The sequence below is a fragment of the Lepidochelys olivacea genome, assembly GCF_965140295.1.
Source record: "Lepidochelys olivacea isolate rLepOli2 genome assembly, chromosome: 3".
Taxonomy (NCBI): domain Eukaryota; kingdom Metazoa; phylum Chordata; order Testudines; family Cheloniidae; genus Lepidochelys; species Lepidochelys olivacea.
The window spans coordinates 193,379,100-193,406,302 of record NC_140413.1 but is presented as its reverse complement, the minus strand read 5'-3'; the positions used below and the strand labels follow the sequence as shown (position 1 = coordinate 193,406,302).

The 27,203-nt window shown below is 52.3% G+C and overlaps 1 protein-coding gene and 1 long non-coding RNA gene across 2 annotated transcripts; both read left to right on the top strand.

The window, feature by feature from the left end:
• The first annotated feature begins 7,094 nt into the window (after positions 1–7,094).
• Positions 7,095–12,511, top strand: LOC311518724. The gene is made up of 5 exons (XR_014711100.1): positions 7,095–7,576; positions 7,982–8,084; positions 8,439–8,567; positions 12,112–12,273; positions 12,451–12,511. It is a non-coding gene; the product is annotated as an uncharacterized lncRNA (long non-coding RNA).
• Positions 12,512–17,688: 5,177 nt separating this feature from the next.
• LOC311518897 (uncharacterized protein) lies at positions 17,689–20,952 on the top strand (the record flags this gene model as incomplete). The annotated part of the gene is made up of 6 exons (XM_084624956.1): positions 17,689–17,878; positions 18,360–18,462; positions 19,115–19,324; positions 19,747–19,852; positions 20,064–20,159; positions 20,833–20,952. The coding sequence occupies 6 exons, from the start codon at positions 17,689–17,691 to the stop codon at positions 20,950–20,952; spliced, it is 825 nt and encodes a 274-aa protein (XP_084481082.1).
• Positions 20,953–27,203: the final 6,251 nt, after the last annotated feature.

Here is a 27,203-nt window from a genome sequence, read left to right as displayed (position 1 = left end):
AATAAAATCACTTTTGTTTATCAATAAACCCAGAGTAAGTGATTAATACCTGGGGGAGCAAAGAGCTGTGCATATCTCTCTATCAGTGACATAGAGGGTGAACAATTTACAAATTTACCCTGTATCAGCTTTATACAGAGTAAAACGGATTTATTTGGGGTTTGGATCCCATTGGGAACTGGGTGTCTGGGTGCTGGAGAAGTAACCTGCTGAGCTGTTTTTGGTTAAAGTCTGCAGCTTTGGATGGTGGCCCAGACCCTGAGTCTGGGTTGCAGCAGGCTAGCATGTCTGGCTCAACAAGGCAGGGTTCTGGAGTCCCAGGCTGGCAGGGAAAACGGGCTCAGAGGTAATTGCAGCACCTCAGGTGAGAGTCCCAAGGGGATCTCTGTGACTAAACCTGTCACAGGGGCCACTCACATGTTCCTGAAATACCATACATTCTGGCACTTCCAGGAATGGCATGAGCCTGCCCCTGCCTGTGCGACCTCATACGCATGGTGCGTGTAAGGTCAAGCTACCTGGGGGGTGTCATTTGGAAGAGTGCACTACCCTGCACTTGCCAGTGTGACCTTGCATGCCCGCGGGGGCGGAGTGCCATGCTCTTCAAAATGACGTCCTCTGTTGTGTATCGGACCAAAAAAGGGGGACAATCCGGTATAAAAGTGGATATGTGGCCTCCTTCAGAGATGTCGAGGGGTTTGCAATCCAGCTTGCTCCCAGATGCCTTCCACTTAGCCCTCTGACATTATATAAGCACCTCGAAGGCACAGCACAACTACAATGCCAATTACACAATTCCCAGCCTTCTGCAGTCTCGGATGCAAATGGCAAACTCAAAGAGCAGATACTGCACAGTCAAATATCCCGATCTAGCCTTCCTCATGCACACAGCACTTACCATCGCTGAAGAATCTCCAGGAGGGTAAGTCTGAAATGCATGTAAAAATGATACCACCCTCTTGGGAATAAGAACAATAACAACTTGTCAGTTTTTTCCTAGTCCCTGAGTCACAGCAAGCTCAGTGGCCACACTCTCAAGGACAGGCCTCTATCAGTGCTGACTGGCTGTCTAGCCTGAGTGGGAAAAAAAAGTTGAAATGTTTGTGGACCTCATTGCAGAGTTCCCTACCCGCCTACCACGAATACCTGAAAACAGTGGAGTAGTGGAGGTGGAATTTGGAGACCGACAGGGAAACAGACAGGGATCTTTCCAGGGAGATCGTTACAGTGGCCAAAGACAAGGTGGCAATTGCCAGGGACAGTGTCGCCATGGCCAAAGACAGCTTGGAAAAATATAGGGAGAGGCACAGGCAGCTCCTGGAGGCAATTCAAAGCCAAAGTGCCCTGTTGCAGCACATGCTGCTGGTAGGACCCAATGAGCATGTCTCTGCACCTCAGCCTCCCACCCACTGCTAATATTTTCTCCCTTACTCTCCCCAATATTCGGCAAAATACCAAATGCCACTATAATCTTTGATGTACTTTTTTCTCCTGCCTCCAACCTATTCTGCAAACAGCACCATCTTCCTTTAAAACGGACAGACACACACTCCACTGTCACTCTGCAATTACAGAGGCAACAGTTAAACAGTTCTTTCCTTTTGTCCATGTGGCCTGTGAATGGCCTCATGAGCCAGGGAAGCCGGGAATAAGATGGGTCTCCCAGGATAACTGGAGCAATCTTCAAACCTTTAACGTCCATAGTGATCCTGGGGGCAAATGTCCTTTATTCTTTAAAATGAATAGAGCTGAGTTCTGGCAGATCCTATCATCATGGACCCTTTCAGAGCACCGTGCATTTATATTTGTAAACAAGCTATGGTGTTCAAAGAGCCCTTGGAGCACCTTGGAGAAATACCCCTTTCTGTTTCTAAACTCTGAATTCGACTCTGTGGGAGAGGGGAAGCGGGGGGTGCAAATAGGAGGCAGTTTCCCTAATCCAGCTTGGGAACCACCTGCACACAAATTATCCCTGACCTTTAAAGGACTATCCAAGCCCGTCCCATGCCTGCTCCCCTTGGAGTCTCTCTTCTGGCTGAGCACAGGTTGCCCTTATATCTCTCAGGAGGCCTGGGTCCTAGTCATATGCTGCTTCTTGTCACGTGACCCCCACACTTATTCCCTTCACCCTAGGGAGCTGCATAACCTGGGCTAGGTGCAGTTCAGCTCCAACCCCTTTCCTGGCCATGTCACCCTGGGTCAGGTTGGAACTGGAAACCTGTGGGCTAACAGTAACTGTTTGCTCTCAAAGGTGCTGAAGACACAATGGAAGAGGAAATCCTTTGGCCTGGATTTAAATCATTCCAACTGAAAGTGAATGAGAGAAAATAGGTCCAGAGTTATCTTCCTAGCAGCAGAAAATGTAGAGATTGACAGATGTTAAGGTAGGAAAGGACCATTATGTGCATCTAGTGGCACCTCCTGTATAACTCAGGCCCTAGAATGTCACCAAGTGGTTCCTTCTGCCAACCATAACATGGGACTGAGCAAGACCACGTCTTTTGGAATGACATCCACGTGCATTAGAGCCAGCTGGCTAACAGAAAATCTTTCTTCTGCAGTGACGTGGGGTTAAGGGACATGGAGGAAAAGCCAAGGAGGCTGTGACCAAAGTTAGAGCAGCGAGGCCAGGATAAGCGGGGCTAGGTCCCAGGACTGGCTATCAGAAGACCTGCCATTTTCTATTCCTGCTTTTGGGCTTATGAGTGAGTCTCTTCACTGCTAGGTGCCTCGGTTTCCCCAACTATCAAATAGAGCTAATCAAGGTTTTGTTGGTTCTCCCTATGTTAGAGGGTGGGAAACCGAGACACCATTGGGACCTGTCTACACTACAGGCCTGTAGTGCATTTGTAAGCTGTTGACCCCCACATGTTTTTCAGAGCCAATGGACAACACAGGTCTTAAAGGTGTGTTTGTTCTGTGCTTCTCCCCTAAGTACCAGCAGGGCTGGACGGCCTTTTCTCACTGTGCTGTGGGGAGCAGGTCCTGGGTACTAAGGCTCTGAAGAAGCTCTCAAGGACAAATTTTTTAAAATAATTTTTATCAGTGATTTGGGAGTAAACATACAATCCCTGCTGATAAGACTGGTGGGTGACAAAATACTGGCAGAGTGGTAATTACTGATGAGGAGAGGGCAGTGATACAGAGCGATCTGGCTCATTTGGTAAACTGGACCCATTCAAAGCAAAGAAATTTGACCAGAGCCAAATGCAAGGTCCTGTAGCTAGCAACAGGGCATGCCGGTCACACCTCCAGAATGGGAAGTGTGTCGAGGAAAGCAGTGACTCTGAAAGGGTTTTCGGGGCCATAGTGGAGAAGCCTGTCAACATGAGCTCCCAGTGTGATGCTGAGGTGAACAGGGCTAAAGCCATCATTAGACGTAGGAGCAGAGCCGTGACCAGGATAGGGAGGTGACACAGCATCAGTAAGCCCTGGTCTACCCTAGGAGTTGAGGTCGAATTTAGCAGCATTAAATCGATTTAACCCTGCACCTGTCCACACGACGAAGCCCTTTTTTTCAACTTAAAGGGCTCTTAAAATCGATTTCCTTACTCCACCCCCGACAAGGGCATTAGCGCTGAAATCGGCCTTGCTGGGTCAAATTTGGGGTACTGTGGACACAATTAGACAGTATTGGCCTCTGTGAGGTATCCCAGAGTGCTCCATTGTGACCGTTCTGGACAGCACTCTCAACTCAGTTGCACTGGCCAGGTAGACAGGAAAAGGCCCGCGAACTTTTGAATTTCAGTTTCCTGTTTGGCCAGCTTGGCAAGCTGAAGGTGACCATGCAGAGCTCATCAGCAGAGGTGACCATGATGGAGTCCCAGAATCGCAGAAGAGCTCCAGCATGGACCGAACGGGAGGTACGGGATCTGATCGCTGTATGGGGAGAGGAATCCGTGCTATCAGAACTACGTTCCAGTTTTCGAAATGCCAAAACATTTTTCAAAATCTCCCAGAGCATGAAGGACAGAGGCCATCACAGGGACCCGAAGCAGTGCCGCGTGAAACTTAAGGAGCTGAGGCAAGCCTACCAGAAAACCAGAGAGGCGAACGGCCGCTCCGGGTCAGAGCCCCAAACATGCTACTTCTATGATGAGCTGCATGCCATTCTAGGGGGTTCAACCACCACTACCCCAGCCGTGTTGTCTGACTCGTTCAATGGAGATGGAGGCAACACGGAAGCAGGTTTTGGGGATGAAGAAGATGATGATGATGAAGTTGTAGATAGCTTACAGCAAGCAAGCGGAGAAACCAGTTTTCCCGACAGCCAGGAACTGTTTCTCACCTGGACCTGGAGCTAGTACCCCCCAAACCCACCCAAGGCTGCCTCCTGGACCTACCAGGCAGAGAAGGGACCTCTGGGAATTAAAATCAACAAAGGGGGTGGCTTTGCGAGAAACAGAATGGCCCCCTCAAGGATAGAACTCAAAACTGGGTTTAGCAGGCCGTTGATTTCACGGAGGGAGGGAGGAGAAAATGAATACAAAGCAAATATGGTCTATTTCTTGTTTTGAGCCACTTCATCTCTCTTTATACATCTTGCTGGCAGCAGACTGTGCAGTACGACCGCTAGCCATCATCATCTCCTGGGTGCTCGGCAGAGGATGGTGCAGTATGACTGCTGGACATCATCTACTGGCTGCTGATTAAAAGACAGTGCACTGCTGGTAGGACTGAATCGCCATGAAACGAAACTTAAAAGGGAAATGACCTGGCTGAGTCACTCCCATATTTGCCTAGGCGCCCCTGACCTCATTGAGGTCGGTTAAAAGTGCACCCAGGACTACGTTGACGACGGCTATCAGTCATACTGCACTGTCTGCTGCCAAAAGGCAATAAACTGCTGCTGTGTAGCAATGCATTACCACATCTGCCAGCACCCAGGAGACATACGGTGATGGTTAGCTGAGCGGGCTCCATGCTTGCTGTGATCTGGCATCTGCACAGGTAACTCAAGAAAAAAGGCACAAAACGATTGTCTGCCCTTGCTTTCACGGAAGGAGGGAGGGAAGGGGGGCCTGATGATATGTACCCAGAACCACCCGCCACAATGTTTTATTCCCAGCAGGCACTGGGATTTCTACCCAGAATTCAAATGGGCAGCGGAGACTGCGGGAACTGTGGGATAGCTACCCACAGTGCAACGCTCCGGAAGTGGACGGTTGCCTCGGTACTGTGGACACACTCTGCCGATTACATGCACTTAGAACATTTGTGTGGGGACCCACACAATCAACTGTATAAAAACGCTTTCTACAAAACCAACTTCTATAAATTCGACCTAATTTTGTAGTGTAGACATACCCTGGAATACGGTTTTGGTGTTCTCATTTGAAAAAGATGTTGAGACCTTGGAGCTGGGGCAGCAAAGAGCCACCAAATGTTCTGAGGGCTGGAGAAAAATGCCTTCTAGTGAGCTATTGAAAGAGCTCAACCTGTTTAGATTATTGAAAGAAGAGTATGAAGGGGTTCGTTAATCTAGCAGAGCACGGCATCACAAGACCCAATGGCTGGAAGGTGAAAAGAGAAAAATTCATATTACAAATAAGGAACAAATATTCAACAGCGAGGATGATTCACCTCAGGAACTAGCTACCAAGGAAAATGGTGGATTCTCCATCTCTTGATGTCTTTAATGAAGACTAGATGCCTTTCTGGAACGTGTTTGCCCCGACAGGAGCAATTGTGGTCTATAGGAGGCCTGTGATATGCAGGGGGTCAGATGAGATGCTGTAATGGCCTCTTCTGGCCATACAGTCTCCTAATCTCTGAAAAACTGAGAGTAGCATTGGGAGCAGCGTCTGATGTTTTACTGTCTAGCCAGCTTGCTTCCTCGAATGAACCCTCATTGAGTGGGGTGATCCACAGTGTAGTAGTATCTCAAACCTCCAAAGTGTCTGGCCTGCGTCAGGACATTAGCTGTGCAGGGGAGGGGTGGGTGTGGCAGTGAGATCACAAAGGCCTTTTGCAGGGGCTCAGGCTATTGGTCAAAGGTGATGGGGAGGTGATGACCTCACAGAGAGATGCTGACATCATCCAGACAGGAGAGGGGTGCAGGTCCAGGGAAAAGTCAAGAGATCCCCGTGGCTTTGTTTCAGCAAGTTTCCTACTCAAGGTATCTTTTTGAGGACTGAGAGAGTATTAGGGTTCACGTTCGTGAGCGCGAGGAGGAACCTCTTTGGAGTTTTCTCCTTTCCTTTTACAGATTTTACGAGAAAACTGATGTCCCTGTTGAGAAGGTAAGAGCCTCTGAGAGGTTTGGAACCTGTTCAATCTGATCCATCTGGTGCCAGGTTAATTCTAGGCATGGAAAACACTAGTTTAAGGTGGCAGAATTTTATTTCCCACCTAGGATTTTGTCCCTTAAAATCACTGGGGACATTAGGGTGTGTCCTTTTGGTTTTACCTTTTCCTCCATCCCTCCCTCCTTTCTCTTCATCTCTTACTTCTTTTGTCCTTTCCCCAGTTCCCCATCCCACCACCAGGAGAGGGGTGTGTGTATGTGTGTCGGGGGGTTCTCTGCAGCTCTCATTGTGGGATGTCCACCCAAAAACGTGGGGCTGAAATAGTGCTCGGAAAGCGATCCCCACCGGTGACCGGGGCCATCCTTTGGGCTCTCTGGTGAGAACCCGCAGCCTCCCGCCCTTCAGCCTCTACCCCGATTGGCAGAGGTGGACCTTGACGTGGGGAATGGTTTCCCAGGAGAAGTCTGGACTCCTGGATTCTGTTCCTTCTCTAGCCTGGAGCGGCAGTGTGGCCTGGGACGGCAGGAGGGAGCTGCTTGTCCAAAGTGACAGGTGGTCTTTGTGACTGACCCCAGTGCTGGAAAAGGAGGAGACTCCCCGGGTATTGCTGCACCAGGCATGACGAGGGGGAACGTTGGGAGCAGATGATGCAATGAACTCCTGGCAGTGTGTGTAGATTGCACTCCTTGCACCCCTGTGTGGGGATGAGGAGCTGCTCTGACAGGAACAGGGATGGGGAGGGACAAAAAGGCTGGTTAGTGAGAGGCTGCCTTGAGCCCAGATTCACGCCTGCTCCCCGCTCGGTTCCATTCTGGCCAGGCTCCTGATGATGTTGAGGAAGAAGGCTCTGCAGGTGGCACCAGAGCCTGAGGGAAGCAGCTGCCATGTTCCCAAGGAGAAGAGCAGTCCTTTCATCCCCTCTGGTGGGGAAGGAGCTCCTGGCCGAGCCAGGAGGTGGAAGCTCCCAGCCTTCTGGTGGAGGAAACCCGATCCCGGCACAAGCACCGAGATGGGAGGGGCAGAGGCCAGGCCGAAATGGAGCTGTCCCAGGATGCGGTTGGGCAGGCAGGACTCAGACAAGGAGGGGAGCCGGGCAGGATGGCTGTGGGGCTTGTTGTGTGGGAAGCACGGGCCCCAGGAGCTCAGCCCTGATTCCCAGCAGGAGGCATTGCCCTGCCCAGTCACTGAGGACGTTCCAGTCTCCCCAGGGCAGAAGGTGGAGGATCTCTGTCCCAGCACCAGCAACTCAGCCCGCCCCCAATGGGACAGCAGCAGCACCTGGGAATCAGGAAGCAGCGAGGCCGAGGTGTGCCGCTGCTTTGTTCCAGGTGAGGAGCCAGGCTGGGCTCAGGAGGGGTGAGGAGGGGACTGTGAACACCCTGGGCCCAGGCACTCGACCAGTGCTGTGGAGATGGGTCCCCAGCGCAGGTGTCTGGCTTGAGCCACATGAACCCCAGTGATACTAGATGCTGCCACTTTGGTCCTTGATGCTCCAGGTGGGGGTGGGTGAGACACCACGCAGGGAGTCCAGGACACTGTGGGGGAGGGAGGGTCTCTTTGCTATGGGCTTCTATAGGAGTTGGGGGCTGAAGGCATCACTGAGAGGGGGAAGTGTGGTTCCTGATCTGCCCTGGGTCCCGCAGGTGGGAAGGGGGCACATTGCCCCACAATGCCCCTGTCCTTCCCCCGCGTGGCAGCAGGAGTCACCCTGTCCCCTTCTCTCCCTGGTGCAGGGACCACCAGGGATAGGGAGGATGAGGAGGAGGCAGCTGTGGACATGGCCATGAGGAGGCTGCTCTCAAGAACATGCGAAAGCAGTACCAAGGCCGAGAAAAGGTAGAAACCTTTCCCAGCTGTGCTGGAACGGAGATTGTCCTTCCCCTTCCCAGCACCCTGACCCCCTGCAGAGGGTCTTGCCTCTGATGATCCACCAGCTCTAACAGGGACTTTTCTCCACTATGATGTGGGACCCCCAAAATAAGGGTGTTTGTCACAGACCAGCCAGAGTCTCCTCCCCTAACATGCACTGTCCCAGTTCCTGACCCTGTTTGTGTAGGAGGTGTGGGTGATTTGGACAATGGCCGGGTCCCCACTATCCCCCATTCAGGCCCCAGTCCTGCAGCTGGTGTGGGTGGGGCAAGGAGGTCCCTGGCTAACTGTCTCTCTCTCCCCTAACCCCACTCCTGGTAGGTGCAGGATGAGGCCCAGCAGCTCATGTTCCTGCATGCCATCCACCCTGCGTGTCTCGCAGCACAGCAGAGAGAGCAGGACACATTGGAGCCGCACTATTGCAGGGCGGCAGTTGTAGAGATTATTGTGGTGAGTGAGACACAGCGCCCAGCCACTGGAGGGAGGACAGAGACAGGGGAGGGGCAGGGGTCCGTTTCTCACTGTGCTGTGGGGCGCAGGTCCTGGGTACTAAGGCTGTGAAGAAGCTCTCAAGGACAATTTTTTTCAAATAATTTTTATCAGTGATTTGGGAGCAAACATACAATCCCTGCTGATAATACTGTTGGGTGACAAAATACTGGCAGAGTGGTAATTTCTGATGAGGAGAGGGCAGTGATACAGAAGGATCTGGCTCATTTGGCAAACTGGACCCATTCAAAGCAAAGAAATTTGACCAGAGCCAAATGCGAGGTCCTATAGCTGGCAACAGGGCATGCCGGTCACACCTCCAAAATGGTGAAGTGTGTCAAGGAAAGCAGTGACTCTGAAAGGGTTTTCGGGGCCATAGTGGAGAAGCCCGTCAACATGAGCTCCCAGTGTGATGCTGTGGTGAACAGGTCTAAAGCCATCATTAGACGTAGGAGCAGAGCCGTGAATAGGAGAGGGAGGTGACAGAGCATCAGTGAGACTGAGATTGGAATACGGCATCCGGTTTTGGTGTCTTCATTTGAAAAAGATGTTGAGACCTTGGAGCTGGGGCAACAAAGAGCCACCAAATGTTCTGAGGGCTGGAGAAAAATGCCTTCTAGTGAGCTATTGAAAGAGCTCAACCTGTTTAGCTTATTGAAAGAAGATTGAGAGGTGACTTCATTGAAGTGTTGCTGAGTGTAGCATTGGAAGCAGTCCCTGATGTTTTACTGTCTAGCCGACTTGCTTCCCAGAATGAACCCTCATTGAGTGGGGTGATCCACAGGGAGTAATTCAAACCTCCAAAGTGTCTGGCCAGTGTCAGGAGATTAGGTGTGCAGGGGAGGGGTGGTTGTGGCAGTGAGATCACAAAGGCCTTTTGCAGGAGCTCAGCCTATTGGTCAAAGGTGATGGGGAGGTGGTGACCTCACAGAGAGATGCTGACATCAGCCAGGCAGGACAGGGGTGCAGGTCCAGGGAGACGTCAGAGATCCCTGTGGCTTTGCTTCTGCAAGTCTCCTTCTTGAGGTCTCTCTTTGAGGACTGAGAGAGTATTAGGGTTCACGTATGTGAGCACGAGGAGGAACCTCTTTGAAGTTCCTTTTACTGATTTTACTAGAAAACAGACGTCCCTGTTGAGAAGGTAAGAGCCTCTGAGAGGTTTGGAACCTGTTCAGTCTGATCCATCTGGTGCCAGCTGAAATCTAGGCATGGAAAACTCTAGTTTAAGATGGCAGAATTTTCAGCCAAACACCTAGAATTTTGTCCCTTAGAATCACTGGGGACATTAGGGTGTGTCCTTTTGGTTTTACCCTTCCCTTCATCCCTCCCTCCTTTCTCTTCATCTCTTACTTCTTTTGTCCTTTCCCCTGTTCCCCTCCCACCACCAGGAGGTGTGTGTGTGTGTCCTTGGGGGGGTGCTCTGTAGCTCCCATTGTGGGATGTCCACCCAAAAATGTGGGACTGAGATAGTGCTCGGAAAGTGATCCCCACTGGTGACCGAGGCCATCCTTTGGGCTCTCTGGTGAGAACCTGCAGCATCCCACCCCTCTACCCTGATTGGCTGAGCAGGGGGTTATTGACAGGGAGGAGACTCAGGTCCTTGTTGGTCTCTTTTAAGACCAAGTAAATGTAACCTTTCTGCCCGTCAGAGGTGGCAGCAACAAGGTCCGGGTTCAATATCTAGGGGATCCATTCCAATAACACAATGCAAATCGGCTCGAGCCCCCACCCAGTGACCTGGGACAAGTATATACCACCCCCGCTGGGCGCCTCCAAGAGGCAATACTTCCCCTCTCGCAAGCACCTAGCCTGAGTGTAGCAAAAAGTCTTTTAATAACAGAGAGAAACAATGTGGCGTTATGTTGCGGAAACACCACCAACAGGATTCATAACACAACCCATGAGCAAAAAACCCACCCCAAGCAAATTTGGGCATGCCCTTTCCCTTGGGTTCTTGAGTCCAGCAACCCCAAATCACCCAAAGTCCCAAAAGTCCAATGACCCAAAAGTCTCTGTCCCTGGTCAGGGCAGCCCCAGAGTTCAAAAGTTTATCTGCAGAGATTTACCTCCCAACCTGGGTGGAGATGGGGGTGGGGGTAAAAGGCACCTTACATGATCTGAAGCTGACGGCCCCACAGCTCCATAGGCCTTCGCTCCTCTCTGCTCCGCTCCACCAGCCACCCCACGCACTGCTTTGCTCAGCTTCGCTCCACGGCCCACAAGCAGCTCCCGCCGTCCCGCAAACTTCTCCACAATATATCTTCAGGCTCCCCCACTACTTAACACAACGCTCAGTGATTTCAGCTTTTAGTCAGTTCAGCTCTTTGGTGAATTCAGCTTGTAGTAGGGGAGCCTCAGTACTGGTGCACTATTAACCCAAAGTGAGCTCAGCTGCCTGTAACTAGACTCCTAATGAAATCAAAATTAGCTCTGACATTCTACAATAGAGAGAGCAGGAAGTGCAATTAACATGTAAGGCCCTCACTAAGGGGCCCATACCACCAAGTATTAATACTTGTCCCCAAACCTCTCTCAATTCACAGAGTTTTGGAACCCATGACCCTTGCCTAGCGAGTGCTATTTAGTTGATGGTGAGTCCCTCCATCATAACAAAAGGCCAAGTACAGTTCCAAGCACAGTTCCCATAATCAGGGTAATAACAATTTATTCTTCCTGCCCCAATAACAGAGACACTGGGGATCCCACAGCAGCCAAAGTGACCATTTAGGCAGCTATTCTGGGCGGGGTGGGTGTGCCTATGCAAATGAGCTCAGCCCTGAAGTTCTTTTCCACAACTTGCCACACCTCACCACCAGATGTCAGGGCGGAGCTCATCCTGACACTGCTTACATAAATAAGTCATAACCAGTCATGGTTGACAAATTTTGCTGCTTCTCTGCATTAATTGCCTCTGAGCAGTTCATGATTCTCTCTAACATTCTAGTTCTCCTTAAATACTTTCTGAATAATTACTATGAACTGTGGTTGGTCATTTGAGAGCACTTTATTCAGGTCATTCAACGTATGAAATTCCAGGTCCGAAGGTTAGTTTGAAAGTCGGGGCTCTTGGGTCCTATTCCCAACTGAGGTCACACAGCCAGTCTGTGGCAAAGACAAGTCAATTCTCCTTTCTCAACCTTAGCTTCTCCCTCTTTCAAGTAGGGATAACAATCCGCTCCTGCCTAACTCACGGTGGGGGGAAGATGGGGATCCATTGGAGCGAGTCACTCGGAGCAGTGCATAGTATGAGGTGTCCTATCACGTTTACTCAGATCAGATTATGACCTAATCGAAGAGCTGAAATATTCCATTTTATTTGTATTTTATTATATTGAAATTGATAAGAGCAGCAGGCTCCAGGAAGCTGTGTAAAGTGCTGGGATGTCAGGAGCTGGGAGGCGCAGTTCCCCCCGCACCCTCCGGCACTGGGTCAGTGTTCTGCACCCCCTACAGCTGGCTGAGTTAATCCGTCCCTTGGTAATAAAACAGATTCTTCTTTTCACAGCCAGTCGATCGCCCAGTGTCATCACCCTGCCTGGTGTCTCGGCAGAGTAATTCCTCAGGTCACCACCCTTTCCAGCCTGCCTTGAGCTTGGAGAATGAGGAGGGCGAGCCAAAGCTGGCCACCCTGAACATCTGACATCCATCTCTCCATCACCTAGAGCAAGTGAGAGGCATTAGGGTTCCTCTGTGGCGTCCCTCGTCTGTCTGGGGAGAGGCAGAAAGAGGGGAGAGAATGCTCTGGCAGGGACAGGGATGGGGAGGGATCAAACAGGGCGGTTAGTGAGAGGCTGCTTTGGGCCCAGACTCACGGCTGCTCCTCGTTCGGTTCCATTCTGGCCAGGCTCCTGAGGATGTTGAGAAAGAAGGCTCTGCAGGTGGCCTCAGAGCCTGAGGGAAGCAGCTGCCATCTTCCCCAGGAGCAGAGGAGTCCCTTTGTCCCCTCTGGTGGGGAAGGAGTTCCCGGCTGAGCCAGGAGGTGGAAGCGCCCAGCCTTCTGGTGGAGGAAACCCGCTCCCAGCGCAGGCACCGAGGTGGGAGAGGCACCAGCCAGGCCGAAATGGAGCTGTCCCAGGATGCGGCTGGGCAGGCAGGACCCAACCCAGGAGGGGAGCCAGGCAGGGTGGCCCTGGGGCTTGTTGTTTGGGAAGCACGGGCCCCAGAATCCCAGCCCTGATTCCCAGCAGGAGGCATCGCCCTGCCCAGTCACTGAGGACCTTCCAGCCTCCCGAAGGCAGGAGGTGGAGGAACCCTGTCCAAGCATCAGCAGCTCGGCCCGCTCCCCATGGGACAACAGCAGCGCCGGGGACTGAGGCAGCAGCCAGGCCGAGGTGCGCCACTGCTTTGTTCCAGGTGAGGAACCAGGCTGGGCTCAGGGAGGGGTGAGGAGGGGGCTGTGAACACCCTGGGCCCAGGCACTCGACCAGTGCTGTGGGGACGGGTCCCCAGCCCAGGTGTCTGGCTTGAGCCACATGAACCCCACTGATACTAGATGCTTCCACTTTGGTCCTTGATGCTCCAGGTGGGGGCAGGTGAGTCCAGGACACTGTGGGGGAGGGAGGGTCTCTTTGCTATCGGCTCCTGAAGGAGTTGGGGGCTGAAGGCATCACTGAGAGGGGGAAGTGTGGGTCCTGATCTGCCCTGGGTCCCGCAGGTGGGAAGGGGGCACATTGCCCCACCATGCCCATGTCCTTTCCCCTCGTGGCAGCAGGAGTCACCCTGTCCCCTTCTCTCCCTGGTGCAGGGACCTCCAGGGACTCAGAGGACGAGGAGGAGGTAGCCGTGGACATGGCCATGAGGAGGCTGCTCTCAGGAACATCCGAGAGCAGTTCTAAGGCCGAGAAAAGGTAGAAACCTTTCCCAGCTGTGCTGGAACGGATATTGTCCTGCCCCTTCCCAGCACCCTGACCCCCTGCAGAGCTCTAACAGCTCTAACAGGGACTTTTCTCCTCTATGATCGTGGACCCCCTAAATAGGGGTGTTTGTCACAGACCAGCCAGGGTCTCCTCCCCCAACATGCACTGTCCCAGTTCCTGAACTTGTTTGTGTAGGAGTTGTGGTTGATTTGGACAATGGCTGGGTCCCCACTATCCCCCATTCAGGCCTGAGTCCTGCAGCTGGTGTGGGTGGGGCAGGGAGGTCCCTGGCTCACTGGCTCTCTCTCCCCTAACCCCACTCCTGGTTTGTGCAGGACAAGGCCCAGCAGCTCATGTTCCTGGATGCCATCCACCCTGCGTGATTCGCTACACGGAAGAGAGCACAGGACACATTGGAGTCGCACTGCTGCAAGGCGGCTGTGGTGGAGAGGACTGTGGTGAGCGAGACACAGCGCCCAGCCGCTGGAGGGAGGACAGAGGCATGGGAGGGGAAGGGGTCCTTTTCTCACTGTGCTGTGGGGCGCAGGTTCTGGGTACTAAGGCTCTGAAGAAGCTCTCAAGGAGTAATTTTTAAAATAATTTTTATCAGTGATTTGAGAGCAAACATACAATCCCTGCTGAGAAGACTGGTGGGTGACAAAATACACTGGTGGGTGACTGGTGGGTGGCAAACTGGACCCATTCAAAGCAAAGAAATTTGACCAGAGCCAAATGCAAGGTCCTATAGCTAGCAACAGGGCATGCCGGTCACACCTCCAGAATGGGGAAGTATATCCAGGAAAGCAGTGACTCTGAAAGGGTTTTCGGGGCCATAGTGGAGAAGCCTGTCATCATGAGCTCCCAGTGTGATTCTGTGGTGAACAGGGCTAAAGCCATCATTAGACGTAGGAGCAGAGCGGTGAGTAGAATAGGGAGGTGACAGAGCATCAGTGAGACTGAGATTGGAATACGGCATCCGGTTTTGGTGTCCTCATTTGAAAAAGATGTTGAGACATAGGAGCTGGGGCATCAAAGAGCCACCAAATGTTCTGAGGGCTGGAGAAAAATGCCTTCTAGTGAGCTGCTGAAGTGTTGAAGTGCCTTAATGGAGAGAAAATATTTGGTATGAAGGGGCTCCTTAATCTAGCAGAGCACGGCATCACGATACCCAATGGCTGGAAGTTGAAAAGAAAGAAATTCATATTTCAAATAAGGAACAAATATTCAACAGCGAGGATGATTCTCCACAGGAACTAGCTACCAAGGAAAGTGGTGGATTCTCCATCTCTTGATGTCTTTAATGAAGACTAGATGCCTACCTGGAATCTGTTTGCCCCGACAGGAGCTACTGTGGTCTATAGGAGGCCTGTGATATGCAGGGTGTCAGATGAGATGCTGTAATGACCTCTTCTGGCCATACAGTGTCCTAATTTCTGAAAAACTGAGTGTAGAATTGGGAGCAGCCTCTGATGTTTTACTGTCTAGCCGGCTTCCTTCCTGGAATGAACCCTCATTGAGTGGGGTGATCCACAGGGTACTAGTAGCTGAAACCTCCAAAGTGTCTGGCCAGCAGCAGGACATTAGCTGTGCAGGGGAGGGGTGGGTGTGGCAGAGAGATCACAAAGGCCTTTTGCAGGAGCTCGGCCTATTGGTCAAAGGTGATGGGGAGGTGGTGACCTCACAGAGAGATGCTAACATCAGCCAGGCAGGACAGGGGTGCAGGTCCAGGGAAATGTCAGAGATCCCCTGTGGCTTTGCTTCAGCAAGTCTCCTTCTCGAGGTCTCTCTTTGAGGACTGAGAGAGTATTAGGGTTCACATACGTGAGCACGAGGAGGAACCTCTTTGAAGTTTTCTCCTTTCCTTTTACTGATTTTACTAGAAAACATACGTCCCTGTTGAGAAGGTAAGAGCCTCTGAGAGGTTTGGAACCTGTTCCATTTGATCCATCTGGTGCCAGCTGAAATCTAGGCATGGAAAACACTAGTTTAAGATGGCAGAATATTCAGCCAAACACCTAGGATTTTTTCCCTTAGAATCACTGGGTACATTAGGGTTTGCCCTTTTGTGGTTTTACCTTTTCCTCCATCCCTCCCTCCTTTCTCTTCATCTCTTACTTCTTTTGTCCTTTCCCCTGTTCCCTTCCCACCTCCAGGAGAGGGGTGTGTGTGTTTGTGTGTGTCCTGGGGGGTGCTCTGCAGCTGCCATTGTGGGATGTCCACCCAAAAATGTGGGACTGAAATAATGCTCGGACAGTGATCCCCACTGGTGACTGGGGCCATCCTTTGTGCTCTCTGGTGAGAACCTGCAGCCTCCCACCCGTCTACCCTGATTGGCTGAGCAGGGGGTTATTGACAGGGAGGATACTCAATTCTTGTTGATCTCCTTTAAGAATCATAGAATATCAGGGTTGGAAGGGACCCCAGAAGGTCATCTAGTCCAACCCCCATCCAAGGAAAGGAAGGACCAAGGAAATAAGTCATAACCAGCCATATGGTTGACAAATTTTGCTGCTTCTCTGCATTAATTGTCTCTGAGCATTTCATGATTCGCTCTAACATTCTAGTTCTCCTAAAATACTTTCTGAATAATTACTATGAACTGTGGTTGGTCATTTGAGAGCACTTTATTCAGGTCATTCAATGTATGAAATTCCAGGTCCGAAGGTTAGTTTGAAAGTCGGGGCTCTTGGGTCCTATTCCCAACTGAGGTCACACAGCCAGTCTGTGGCAAAGACAAGTCAATTCTCCTTTCTCAGCCTTAGCTTCTCCCTCTTTCAAGTAGGGATAACAATCCGCTCCTACCTAACTCATGGTTGGGGGAACATGGGGATCCATTGGAGCGTGTCACTCGGAGCAGTGCATAGTATGAGGTGTCCTATCACGTTTACTCAGATCAGATTATGACCTAATCGAAGAGCTGAAATATTCTATTTGATTTGTATTTTATTCTTTTGAAATTGATAATAGCAGCAGGCTCCAGGAAGGTGTGTAAAGTGCTGGGATGTCAGGAGCTGAGAGGCGCAGTTTCCCCCACCCCCCTGCACTAGGGCAGTGTTCTGCACCCCCTGCTGCTGGCTGACTTACTCCGTCCCTTGGCAATAAGACAGATTCTTGTTTTCACAGCCAGTCGATCGCCCAGTGTCATCACCCTGCCTGGTGTCTCGGCAGGGTAATTCCTCAGGTCACTACCCTTTCCAGCCTGCCTTGAGCTTGGAGAATGAGGAGGAGGGCGAGCGAAAGCTGGCCACCCTGGACATCTGTCATCCATCTCTTCATCACCTAGAGCAAGTGAGTGGCATTAGGGTTCCTCTGTGGCATTCCCTGTCTGTCTGGGGAGAGGCACAAAGAGGGGAGAGAATGTCTCCGAAAGGAGATCGGATTTGCAAACTGACCCCAGGAGTCCTTCGCTCTCAGTCCAGGGAGGGACTTTTCCAGAGCTGTTTCCAGTGTGTTTGGAAAGATCCCAGCAATGCGGCTCCCAGCCCTTCCCTTGTGGGAGACTGTTCCCCAGACTGAGAGACTCTGAGCTGGGCCAGATGCTGTGACCTTCTGAGCATGGAAATCAGTGGGAAACAAGGGGACCCAGGGTTTGTTATGCCTAGGAACTTTGACATGGGAAACGGTTTCCCAGGAGAAATCTGGACTCCTGGATTCTGTTCCTTCTGTAGCCCGGACAGGGAGTGTGGCCTGGGACGGCAGGAGGGAGCTGCTCATCCAAAGTGACAGGTGGTCTTTGTGACTGACCCCAGTGCTGGAAAAGGAGGAGACTCCCCGGGTATTGCTGCACCAGAAATGATGAAGGGGAACGTTGGGAGCAGATGATGCAATGAACTCCTGGCAGTGTGTGTAGATTGTACTCCCTGCACCCCTGTGTGGAGAGGAGGAGCTGCTCTGGCAGGGACAGGGATGGGGAGGGACCAAACAGGGCGGTTAGTGAGAGGCTGCTTTGGGCCCAGACTCACGGCTGCTCCTCGCTCGGTTCCATTCTGGCCAGGCTCCTGAGGATATTGAGGAAGAAGGCTCTGCAGGTGGCCTCAGAGCCTGAGGGAAGCAGCTGCCATCTTTCCCAGGAGCAGAGCGGTCCCTTTGTCCCCTCTGGCGGGGAAGGAGTTCCTGGCCGAGCCAGGAGGTGGAAGCGCCCAGCCTTCTGGTGGAGGAAACCCGCTCCCAGCGCAGGCACCGAGGTGGGAGAGGCACCAGCCAGGCCGAAATGGAGCTGTCCCAGGATGCGGCTGGGCAGGCAGGACCCAACCCAGGAGGGGAGCCGGGCTGGGTGGCTCTGGGGTTTGTTGTGTGGGAAGCACAGGTCCCAGGAGCTCAGCCCTGATTCCCAGGAGGGGGTATTGCCCTGCCCGGTCACTGAGGACATTCCAGCCTCCCCAGGGCAGAAGGTGAAGGGTCTCTGTCCCAGCACCAGTAACTTGGCCCACTCCCCATGGAAGAGCAGCAGCTCCTGGGACTCAGGGAGGGGCGCTGCTGCTTTGTTCCAGCTGAGAAGCCAGGCTGGACTCAGGGAGGGGTGAGGAGGGGACTGTGAGAAGCCACCCTGGGCCCAGGCACTCGACCAGTGCTTTGCGGGCAGATCCCCAGCCCAGGTGTCAGGCCTGAGCCACATAAACCGCAGTGATACTAGATGCTTCCACTTTGGTCCTTGATGCTCCAGGTTGGGGCGGGTGAAGCACCACGCAGGAAGTCCAGGACAGTCTGGGGGGCTCTCTTTGCTTTGGGCTCCTGAAGGAGTTGGGGGCTGAAGGCATCACTGAGAGGTGGGAGTGTGGGGTCTGATCCCCCCCACCCGGGTCCTAGAGGTGGAGAGGGGGCACATTGCCCCACCATGCCCCTGTCTTTCCTCCGAGTGGAACAGGAGTTAGCCTCCCCACTTCTGTCCCTGGTGCAGGGACCGCCAGGGACTCGGAGGACGAGGAGGAGGAATGGGTGAACGTTGCCATGGAGGAGGCTGCTGTCAAGAACACCCAAGAGCAGTTCCAAGGCCAAGAAAAGTGGAAACAGTCCCCAGCTGTGCTGGAACTGAGATTGTCCTGCCCCTTCCCTGCACCCTGACCCCCTGCAGAGCGTCTTGTCTCCGATGATCCACCAGCCGTAACAGGGTCTTTTTTCCACCATCATCTGGGACCGCCAGGATGGGGGTGTTTGTCACACACTAGCGGGGATCTCCTCCCCCCACAGGCACTGTCCCAGTTCCTGACTCTGCTTGTGTAGGAGTCGTGGGTGATTTGGACTACCCCCCATTCAGGCCTGAGTCCTGCAGCTGGTGTGGGTGGGGCAGGGAGGTCCCTGGCTCACTGGCTCTGTCTCCCCTAAGCCCACTCCTGGTGGGTGCAGGACGAGGCCCAGCAGTTCATGTTCCTGCATGCCATCCACCCTGCGTGTCTCGCTGCACAGCAGAGAGAGCGGGACACATTGGAGCCGCACTGCTGCCAGGCGGCTGTTGTAGAGATTATTGTGCTGAGAGAGACATGGCGCCCAGCCGCTGGAGGGACGACAGAGATATGGGAGGGGCAGGGGTCACCCCGGCCTAATGGATGGGGCATGGTTGGTGCTGGGGGGGGGCAGCTGAGGGCAGGGATTGCTGGGCCTGAAGATTGGGGAGAAGAGATGGGAGAAATTCTGAGATTGGTCACTGCTGCATAGGAATCGGAGGAGCAGGAGGCAGGTGGGGGGACCTGCGGGCTGTGTGGGGTGCTGGCTGTGTTATTTCCTCACTGAGAAGCGTCAGTCAGGCCCAAATCTCACGCTCCTTTGTCTCCTTTGGGTCTCACAGGAGCTCATTGAGGAGCTGCCTGATATCTCTCCACCCAGCGCCATCCTCACTAACTCCCTGATTCCTGTGGGCAACCTCAGGTACCGAGACCCTCCCCCCGGTTCCCCGAATTCTGGTGCTGCTGAGGCCCCCGGCTGGGAGTCACTGCCCCTCCCACTCCCTGCTCACCTCCCAAGGGTGACTCCTGTGGCAGAGGTGCTGGGAAGGTTCACACTCTCCTGGCTGGGCCGTTCTTTTCCCTCCAGTTACTTTGCAGTGGCTTTGGGGAGAGGCTCACTCCCAGAATCAGATAGAGGAGGGGGCAGCAGGGTCCAGGGAACAGGCTCTATTCCTACCCTGCCACTGTCTGTCTGGGAAACCTTGGCCTTGTCATTCCCTGGCTCGGTGCCTCAGTTTCCATTCTCGCCAGTCTGGGCCTATTTCCCTGCAGTTTCACGTCCGGGTTGGTACCAGTGCCGCCTCCGCACTGCATGGTCTAATACCAGCTCCTCTCTCCTGCCAGCACCACGACAGCTGCCCTGGAGCCAGAGCTAGAGACCCACCTCCTTCGAGCTGCCCCGCATGCCGTCTTCACCCTGGGCACGGAGAAGGACACCACCCACCTCCAGGTAGAGCATGCTTAAATCATGGATCGAAGGGCCTGCTGTCATCCTGCCATGAATCCTGGCTAATTGCCTGCAGTGGGATGTGAATGAGGGAGGCCAGGATATGTGTTTGGGGGATCTCACCAGCGCTTCCCAGAGACCCTTCTTCCCATCCTGTGGCAGGTGTAGCCCCAGTTTCCCTAGCTCTGAGCCATGGCTCTCCCTTGCGTTGCAGGATCTGCATCGGGTCTTGCCAAAGCTCATGGATGCCCTGCTGGGGAACCTGCTGGTAGAGTCCCCAGACAGCGACAGGCTCCACGACATCTTGGAGGTGAGCCCGATGAGAGGAGTGGGGGCAATTTTACCTTAACTCTTCGATCCATTCTCCAGTGTGTCCTCCTAGCTGGGCCCCCAGTGGTCTGTCCTTGGTCAGGGCAGTCAGTGCAATGCAGTGTCGGGCCCTTCCTCCTTGATGGACTGAGGAAGGAGCTGGGACTTCAAGCCAGAGCTCTGCCTGGTTCTGTTGCGCAGTAACCACAGGGCCCCTGGCTGGCTTGGGGAGTGAGAGTCTGAACCCCTCCTATAAGATCTAGAAGATCGTCCTCAGAGAAGAGTCATGGGCTCCTTTCTAGAGAAACAGGAGGACCCCAGAGAATGAGCCCTTCTCTCCAAGGTACCCTGAGATTCCTGGAGGGATTGTGCTCACACTCAGTCCCTTCACCCAACCAAGGACTTGAGAGCCAGGGAGGGAGTTTAGGGCGGATGGGACCAGCCCCGACACCAGACATTCTTCCAATCTAGAGAGACAATGACAAGTTGTGACCTGCAGGATACAAGCATAGTCCTGGGGGCAACAATCCCTTTCTAAAGCCCTGCGATCAAAGAATTAGATATTCCACCCTGCGCACAATGTCTCAGCTCTCTGGGGATGTGTGACGTGGGGGTCGCATTTGCACAATACGTGTACCTGCCCATTGATCCTGAGCTGCCTCCTTTCCCCGCAGCCCATGAACTACTGGATCATGTCCAGGGTGTCGCAGGAGAGAGCCAGGGCTAATAGGAGCAGCACAGCCCTCCTCCGATTCACCATCACCCTCCCTGAGTTAGATGTAAGTGACCTGTGACCCCAGCTTCCTGACTCCAGGCATAGGTGGGCTGGCTCCAACTGGCTGTAGGATCTGGTGCTGCAGGGGCTGTGGGTTAGGAGTGTTCCTCTTGGGGGGCAGAGTGAGAGCAGAGAATGAGCTTGGCTTGAGTCCATTACTTCTTGTCCTGGTAAGTGGTGACTCTGGGCTTTTAAGGGGACCATGCTCCAGGCTCATGCCTTCGTGTCATCCTGGAGCAGCTGGGGAAGCAAGTCCTCATGGAGGGCCCTGCCCACATCCCTGTGCTCCAGGCTCCCTTGGGAGCAGAGGAAATTAAGGGTCTAGCTCTAGCTTCTATCCTCTAGCATTTCCTGCAGAGGGGCTGAGGGGAAGGAGAGTCCTGTCCCAGGGGGGACTGGGAGCTGACAGGGAAATGCTGATGGAGTCCCCTCTCCCTCTCCCTTCCATTAGAACGCAGCAGAATTCCCCAGGATGGGTCACCATGTGGCAGAGCTGGCTCTGTTCATCAGTGACCCAGCCAAGGACATGAGCTGGCAGGCCAGGGAGGGGGTTTACCGGCTCTACCAGCTGCTGCTGCACCAGAGGGGTAAGGAACCCAGCTGGGAAAAGGCACCCCATAGAAGAGTGAGACTGGGACCCCAGGCAGTTTCTCTCAGACTGACCCCGTCTGGATGTTGAGTCTCTCTGTATCTCCGTTCTTCACCACCCCCTGCAATTCTGTTGGGCCAGGCACGCAGCGAGGACTCTGCCCACTGTGCAGCCACCAATGGGATTGGAAGGACACAAGCACTGCAACCAGAATGACAGATGTGGGTGTGTGTCTCTTTCCCGGGGCTGACCATCCATGAGGCCGAAGACCTGTGGTGCTGGGCCTGGCACCAGGACAGCAGGCTTCTGGGCTACAGGAACACAGCCAGGGTCGGGGAGGTAAGGACACTCTGCCAGGGCATGAGACAGCTCAGGGAGTTGAGGGGGGCAGTGGCTGGGTCCTCTGCAGTGGCTGCCTCGTGGATGCGGCAGAACACTAAACCCTGGTGCAACAGGAGCAGGTCATCCCTTCCCTCAGGCAGTTGCTGAGGGAGAGATCCTGCCTTCCTTCAGAGCCTTCAAGGTAGAGGTCCTTCCTCTTGCCTGGTCTGCCCACAAGTCCTCGTCCAGTCTGTGCACCCCGTGCAGGTGTGATGGAGCTGGGCTGGCTGAGGCCAGAGCAGCTCCTTAACCCCTTCTTCCCGAATGTGGGGTTTGTATTCCCCATCACAAGTCCACACAGAGGGGAAAAAACCTTGAAGATACAGCTTTTCATACTGTTAATGGCTAAAAGGCCTAGCAGGCCTGAGTTCATATTTTGCCAAGGAGAGCTTTTTGTTATCTTGCAGACGCAGATCTAATGCTGCAGATGCATATTTTGGGTAGCGAATTATTATCTCATGAAGCAGTGACAATGTAAATTTTGAATCCTTTTTTATCCTGGCTTCTCTTTAACTCCTTGGAAGGCGACTTTAGATGATGCTTCGTGCAGCAGGCATTCTTTTGCCCTGTGTCGTCCGGGCTTTTCTGTTGCTGGATTCGAGAGGAGGGTTGGTGAGAATGCACTCTGCTGCCTGCAGAACGCTGCATTCTAACCAAAAGTATATTACTTTGGGTCCTGATTTTGTTCTGCTCCCGGAAGGTGAAGTTTGGAAGTTTTTGATGGAGCATGAAACAAAGTGAGAGTCAGTACTGGGAAAAGTCCCCAAAAGACGACTTGAGCCTACCCTGCATCAGCCAGATCCAGCCTCTTAATTTCTTTGGCATTGATTATAAGTAAAATCAATGTTACTCACACACCTGCATAGGGTGTGCATGTGTGAATCCTCCAAGGGCAGAAATGAGATGGAGTGTACTTGAGACTTTATGAGTGATATCGACCCATTCCACAAAGTTGGAAATCATGCCCTTGTGGACAGACAGAAAGGAAAGTGAGTTATTCTTTCTTCCTCCCCCCATGGCAATATAATGAAAATATCCTCTATTTCATTCCATTGGAAGACACTTCCAGACCTGCTGTGTCAAGCCTGCTGCCTGGGACTGCGGGTGCTACAAGTGGCCAGCAGTGGGCCAGAATGAGGAGAACCATGCAGTAGTTTTTGGAGATGGGGCAGTGAGGAACAAGGAGCATCTTGCTTTCAAAAGAGCCAAGGAGGAAAGAGATCATGAGAACAGCCCACGAGGTTAAGAAATGGCGGGGAGAGCCTCTTTCCTCCATGGGACATTCCATTGTCCCACTGTGGGCAGTCTATGTTTCTATTGGCTCCTTCCGATTATACATTTGTGATATAAACTCACTGGGTGACCTAGGAGTTAACTCATTTCCCCCTTACGGCATCAGTCTTCTCCCCTATCAAATCTACCCTGGGGAAGAAGACCAGGAGCCCTGACAATCACCTTCACCTGTGGGTGTCTGGCCCTGGAAGCCTAACCCAAGTGGACTGTCTGCCCCGTCACCTGAACTACCATGTCGTTCCCTCCTAGGGTCTTGTCCTAAGTTCTCAGCCTGTCCCCTAGCTGGCTTGTCCCTGACCTTACAAGGACTATCCAAGCCCCTCCCATGCCTACGCCCCTTGGGGTCTCTCTCCTGGCTGAGCACAGGCTGCCCTTATATCTCTCAAGAGGTCTGAGTCATATACTGCTTCTTGTCATGTGACCCGCACACTTATTCCCTTCACCCTAGGGAGCTGCATAACCTGGGCTAGGTGCAGTTCAGCTCAAACCCCTTTCCTGGCCATGTCACCCTGGGACAGGTTGAAACTGGAAAGCTGTGGGCTAACAGCAACTTCTTCATCTCAAAGGTGCTGACGACACAATGGAAGAGGAAATCCTTTGGCCCGTATAACTCAGGCCCTAGAATGTCACCAAGTGGTTCCTTCCGCCAACCATAACATGGAACTGAGCAAGACCACGTCTTTTGGAATGACATCCACGTGTATTAGAGCCAGCTGGCTAACAGAAAATCTTTCTTCTGCAGTGACGTGGGGTTAAGGGACATGGAGGAAAAGCCAAGGAGGCTGTGACCAAAGTTAGAGTAGCGAGGCCAGGATAAGCGGGGCTAGGTCCCAGGACTGGCTATCAGAAGACCTGCCATTTTGTATTCCTGCATTTGGGCTTATGAGTGAGTGTCTTCAATGCTGAGTGCCTCGGTTTCCCCAACTATTAAATAGAGCTAATCAAGGTTTTGTTGGCTCTCCCCATTTTAGAGGGTGGGAAACCGAGACACCGTTGGGACCTGTCTACAACACAGGCCTGTAGTGCATTTGTAAGCTGCTGACCCCCACATGTTTTTCAGAGCCTATGGACAGCACAGGTCTTAAAGGTGTGTTTGTTCTGTGCTTCTCCACTATGTACCAGCAGGGCTGGACGGCCTTTTCTCACTGTGCTGTGGGGAGGAGGTCCTGGGTACAAAGGCTCTGAAGAAGCTCTCAAGGACAAATTTTTTAAAATAATTTTTATCAGTGATTTGGGAGCGAACATACAATCCCTGCTGAGAAGACTGATGGGTGACAAAATACTGGCAGCGTGGTAATTACTGATGAGGAGAGGACAGTGATACAGAGGGATCTGGCTCATTTGGTAAACTGGACCCATTCAAAGCAAAGAAATTTGACCAGAGCCAAATGCAAGGTCCTGTAGCTAGCAACAGGGCATGCCGGTCACACCTCCAGAATGGGAAGTGTGTCGAGAAAAGCAGTGACTCTGAAAGGGATTTCGGGGCCAAAGTGGAGAAGCTCGTCAACATGAGCTCCCAGTGTGATGCTGTGGTGAACAGGGCTAAAGCCATCATTAGACGTAGGAGCAGAGCGGTGAGTAGGATAGGGAGGTGACAGAGCAGGAGTGAGACTGAGATTGGAATACGGCATCCGGTTTTGGTGTCCTCATTTGAAAAAGATGTTGAGACACTGGAGCTGGGGCAGCAAAGAGCCACCAAATGTTCTGAGGGCTGGAGAAAAATGCCTTCTAGTGAGCTATTGAAAGAGCTCAACCTGTTTAGCTGATTGAAAGAAGATTGAAAGGTGACTTCATTGAAGTGTTGAAGTGCCTTAATGGAGAGAAAATATTGGCTTTGAAGTGGCTCGTTAATCTAACAGAGCACGGCATCACAGGACCCAATGGCTGGAAGGTGAAAAGAGAGAAATTCATATTTCAAATAAGGAACAAATATTCAACAGCGAGGATGATTCACGACAGGAACTAGCTGCCAAGGAAAGTGGTGGATTCTCCATCTCTTGATGTCGTTTTAGGAAGACTAGATGCCTTTCTGGAATGTGTTTGTCCCAAAAGGAGCTATTGTGGTCTACAGGAGGCCTGTGATATGCAGGGGGTCAGATGAGATGCTGTAATGGCCTCTTCTGGCCATACAGTCTCCTAATTTCTGAAAAACTGAGTGTAGCATTGGGAGCAGCCTCTGATGTTTTATTGTCTAGCCGGCTTGCTTCCCAGAATGAACCCTCATTGAGTGGGGTGGTCCACAGGGAGTAATTCAAACCTCCAAAGTGTCTGGCCAGCGTCAGAAGATTAGCTGTGCAGGGGCGGGGTGGTTGTGGCAGTGAGATCACAAAGGCCTTTTGCAGGAGCTCAGCCTATTGGTCAAAGGTGATGGGGAGGTGGTGACCTCACAGAGAGATGCTGACATCATCCAGACAGGAGAGGGGCACAGGGCCAGGGAAACATCATGAGATCCCCGTGGCTTTGCTTCAGCAAGATTCCTACTCAAGGTCTCTCTTTGAGGACTGAGAGAGTATTAGGGTTTACGTTCGTGAGCGCGAGGAGAAATCCCCTTGGAGTTTCCTCCTTTCCTTTTACAGATTTTACGAGAAAACAGATGTTCCTGTTGAGAAGGTAAGAGCCTCTGAGAGGTTTGGAACCTGTTCAGTCTGATCCATCTGGTGCCAGCTGAAATCTAGGCATGGAAAACACTAGTTTAAGGTGGCAGAATTTTATTCCCCACCTAGGATTTTGTCCCTTAGAATCACTGGGGAGATTAGGGTGTGTCCTTTTGGTTTTACCTTTTCCTCCATCCCTTCCTCCTTTCTCTTCATCTCTTACTTCTTTTGTCCTTACCCCTGTTCACCATCCCACCACCAGGAGAGGGGTATGTGTATGTGTGTGTCCGGGGGTGCTCTGCAGTTCCCATTGTGGGATGTTCCCCAAAAATGTGGGACTGAAATAGTGCTCGGACAGTGATCCCCACCGGTGACCGGGGCCATCCTTTTGGCTCTCTGGTAAGAACCTGCAACCTCCCACCCCTCTACCCTGATTGGCTGAGCAGGGGGTTACTGACAGGGAGTTGACTCAGGTCCTTGTTGGTCTCTTCTAAGACCAAGTAAATAAGACCTAACGTGTCGTATGGTTGACAAAGTTTGCTGCTTCTCTGCATTAAGTGTCTCTGAGCAGTTCATGATTCTCTGTAACATTCCAGTTCTTCTAAAAAACTTTGTGAATAATTACTTTGAACTGTGGTTGTTCATTTGAGAACACTTTATTCAGGTCTCAGAGTAACAGCCGTGTTTGTCTGTATTCGCAAAAAGAAAAGGAGTACTTGTGGCACCTTAGAGACTAACCAATTTATTTGAGCATAAGCTTTCGTGAGCTACAGCTGACTTCATCGGATGCTGTAACTCACGAAAACTTATGCTCAAGTAAATTGGTTAGTCTCTAAGGTGCCACAAGTACTCCTTTTCTTTATTCAGGTCATTCAATGTATGAAATTCAAGATGCAATGGTTAGTCTGAAAGTCTGGACTCTTGGGTCCTATTCCCAACTCTGCCACTGACTGCTGTGTGACCTAAGACAAGTCAATTCTCCTTTCTCAGTCTTTGCTTCTCCCTCTTTCAAGTAGGGATAAGAATCCGCTCCTACCTACCTGACGGTGCGGGGAGGATGGGGATCCATTGGAGAGTATCACTTGGAGCAGGAGATAATAAGAGGTGTCCTATCACGTTTACTCAGATCAGATTATGACCTAATCGAAGAGCTGAAATATTCTATTTGATTTGTATTTTATTATTTTGAAATTGTTAAGAGCAGCAGGCTCCAGGAAGGTGTGTAAAGTGTTGGGATGTCAGGATCTGGGAGGCGCTGTCTCCCCTGCACTAGGGCAGTATTCTGCACCCCCTGCTACTGGCTGAGCTACTCCGTCTCTTGGCAATAAGACAAACTCTTTCTTCACAGCCAGTCGATCACCCAGTGTCACCACCCTGCCTGCTGGCTCGGCAGGGTAATTCCTCAGGTCACCA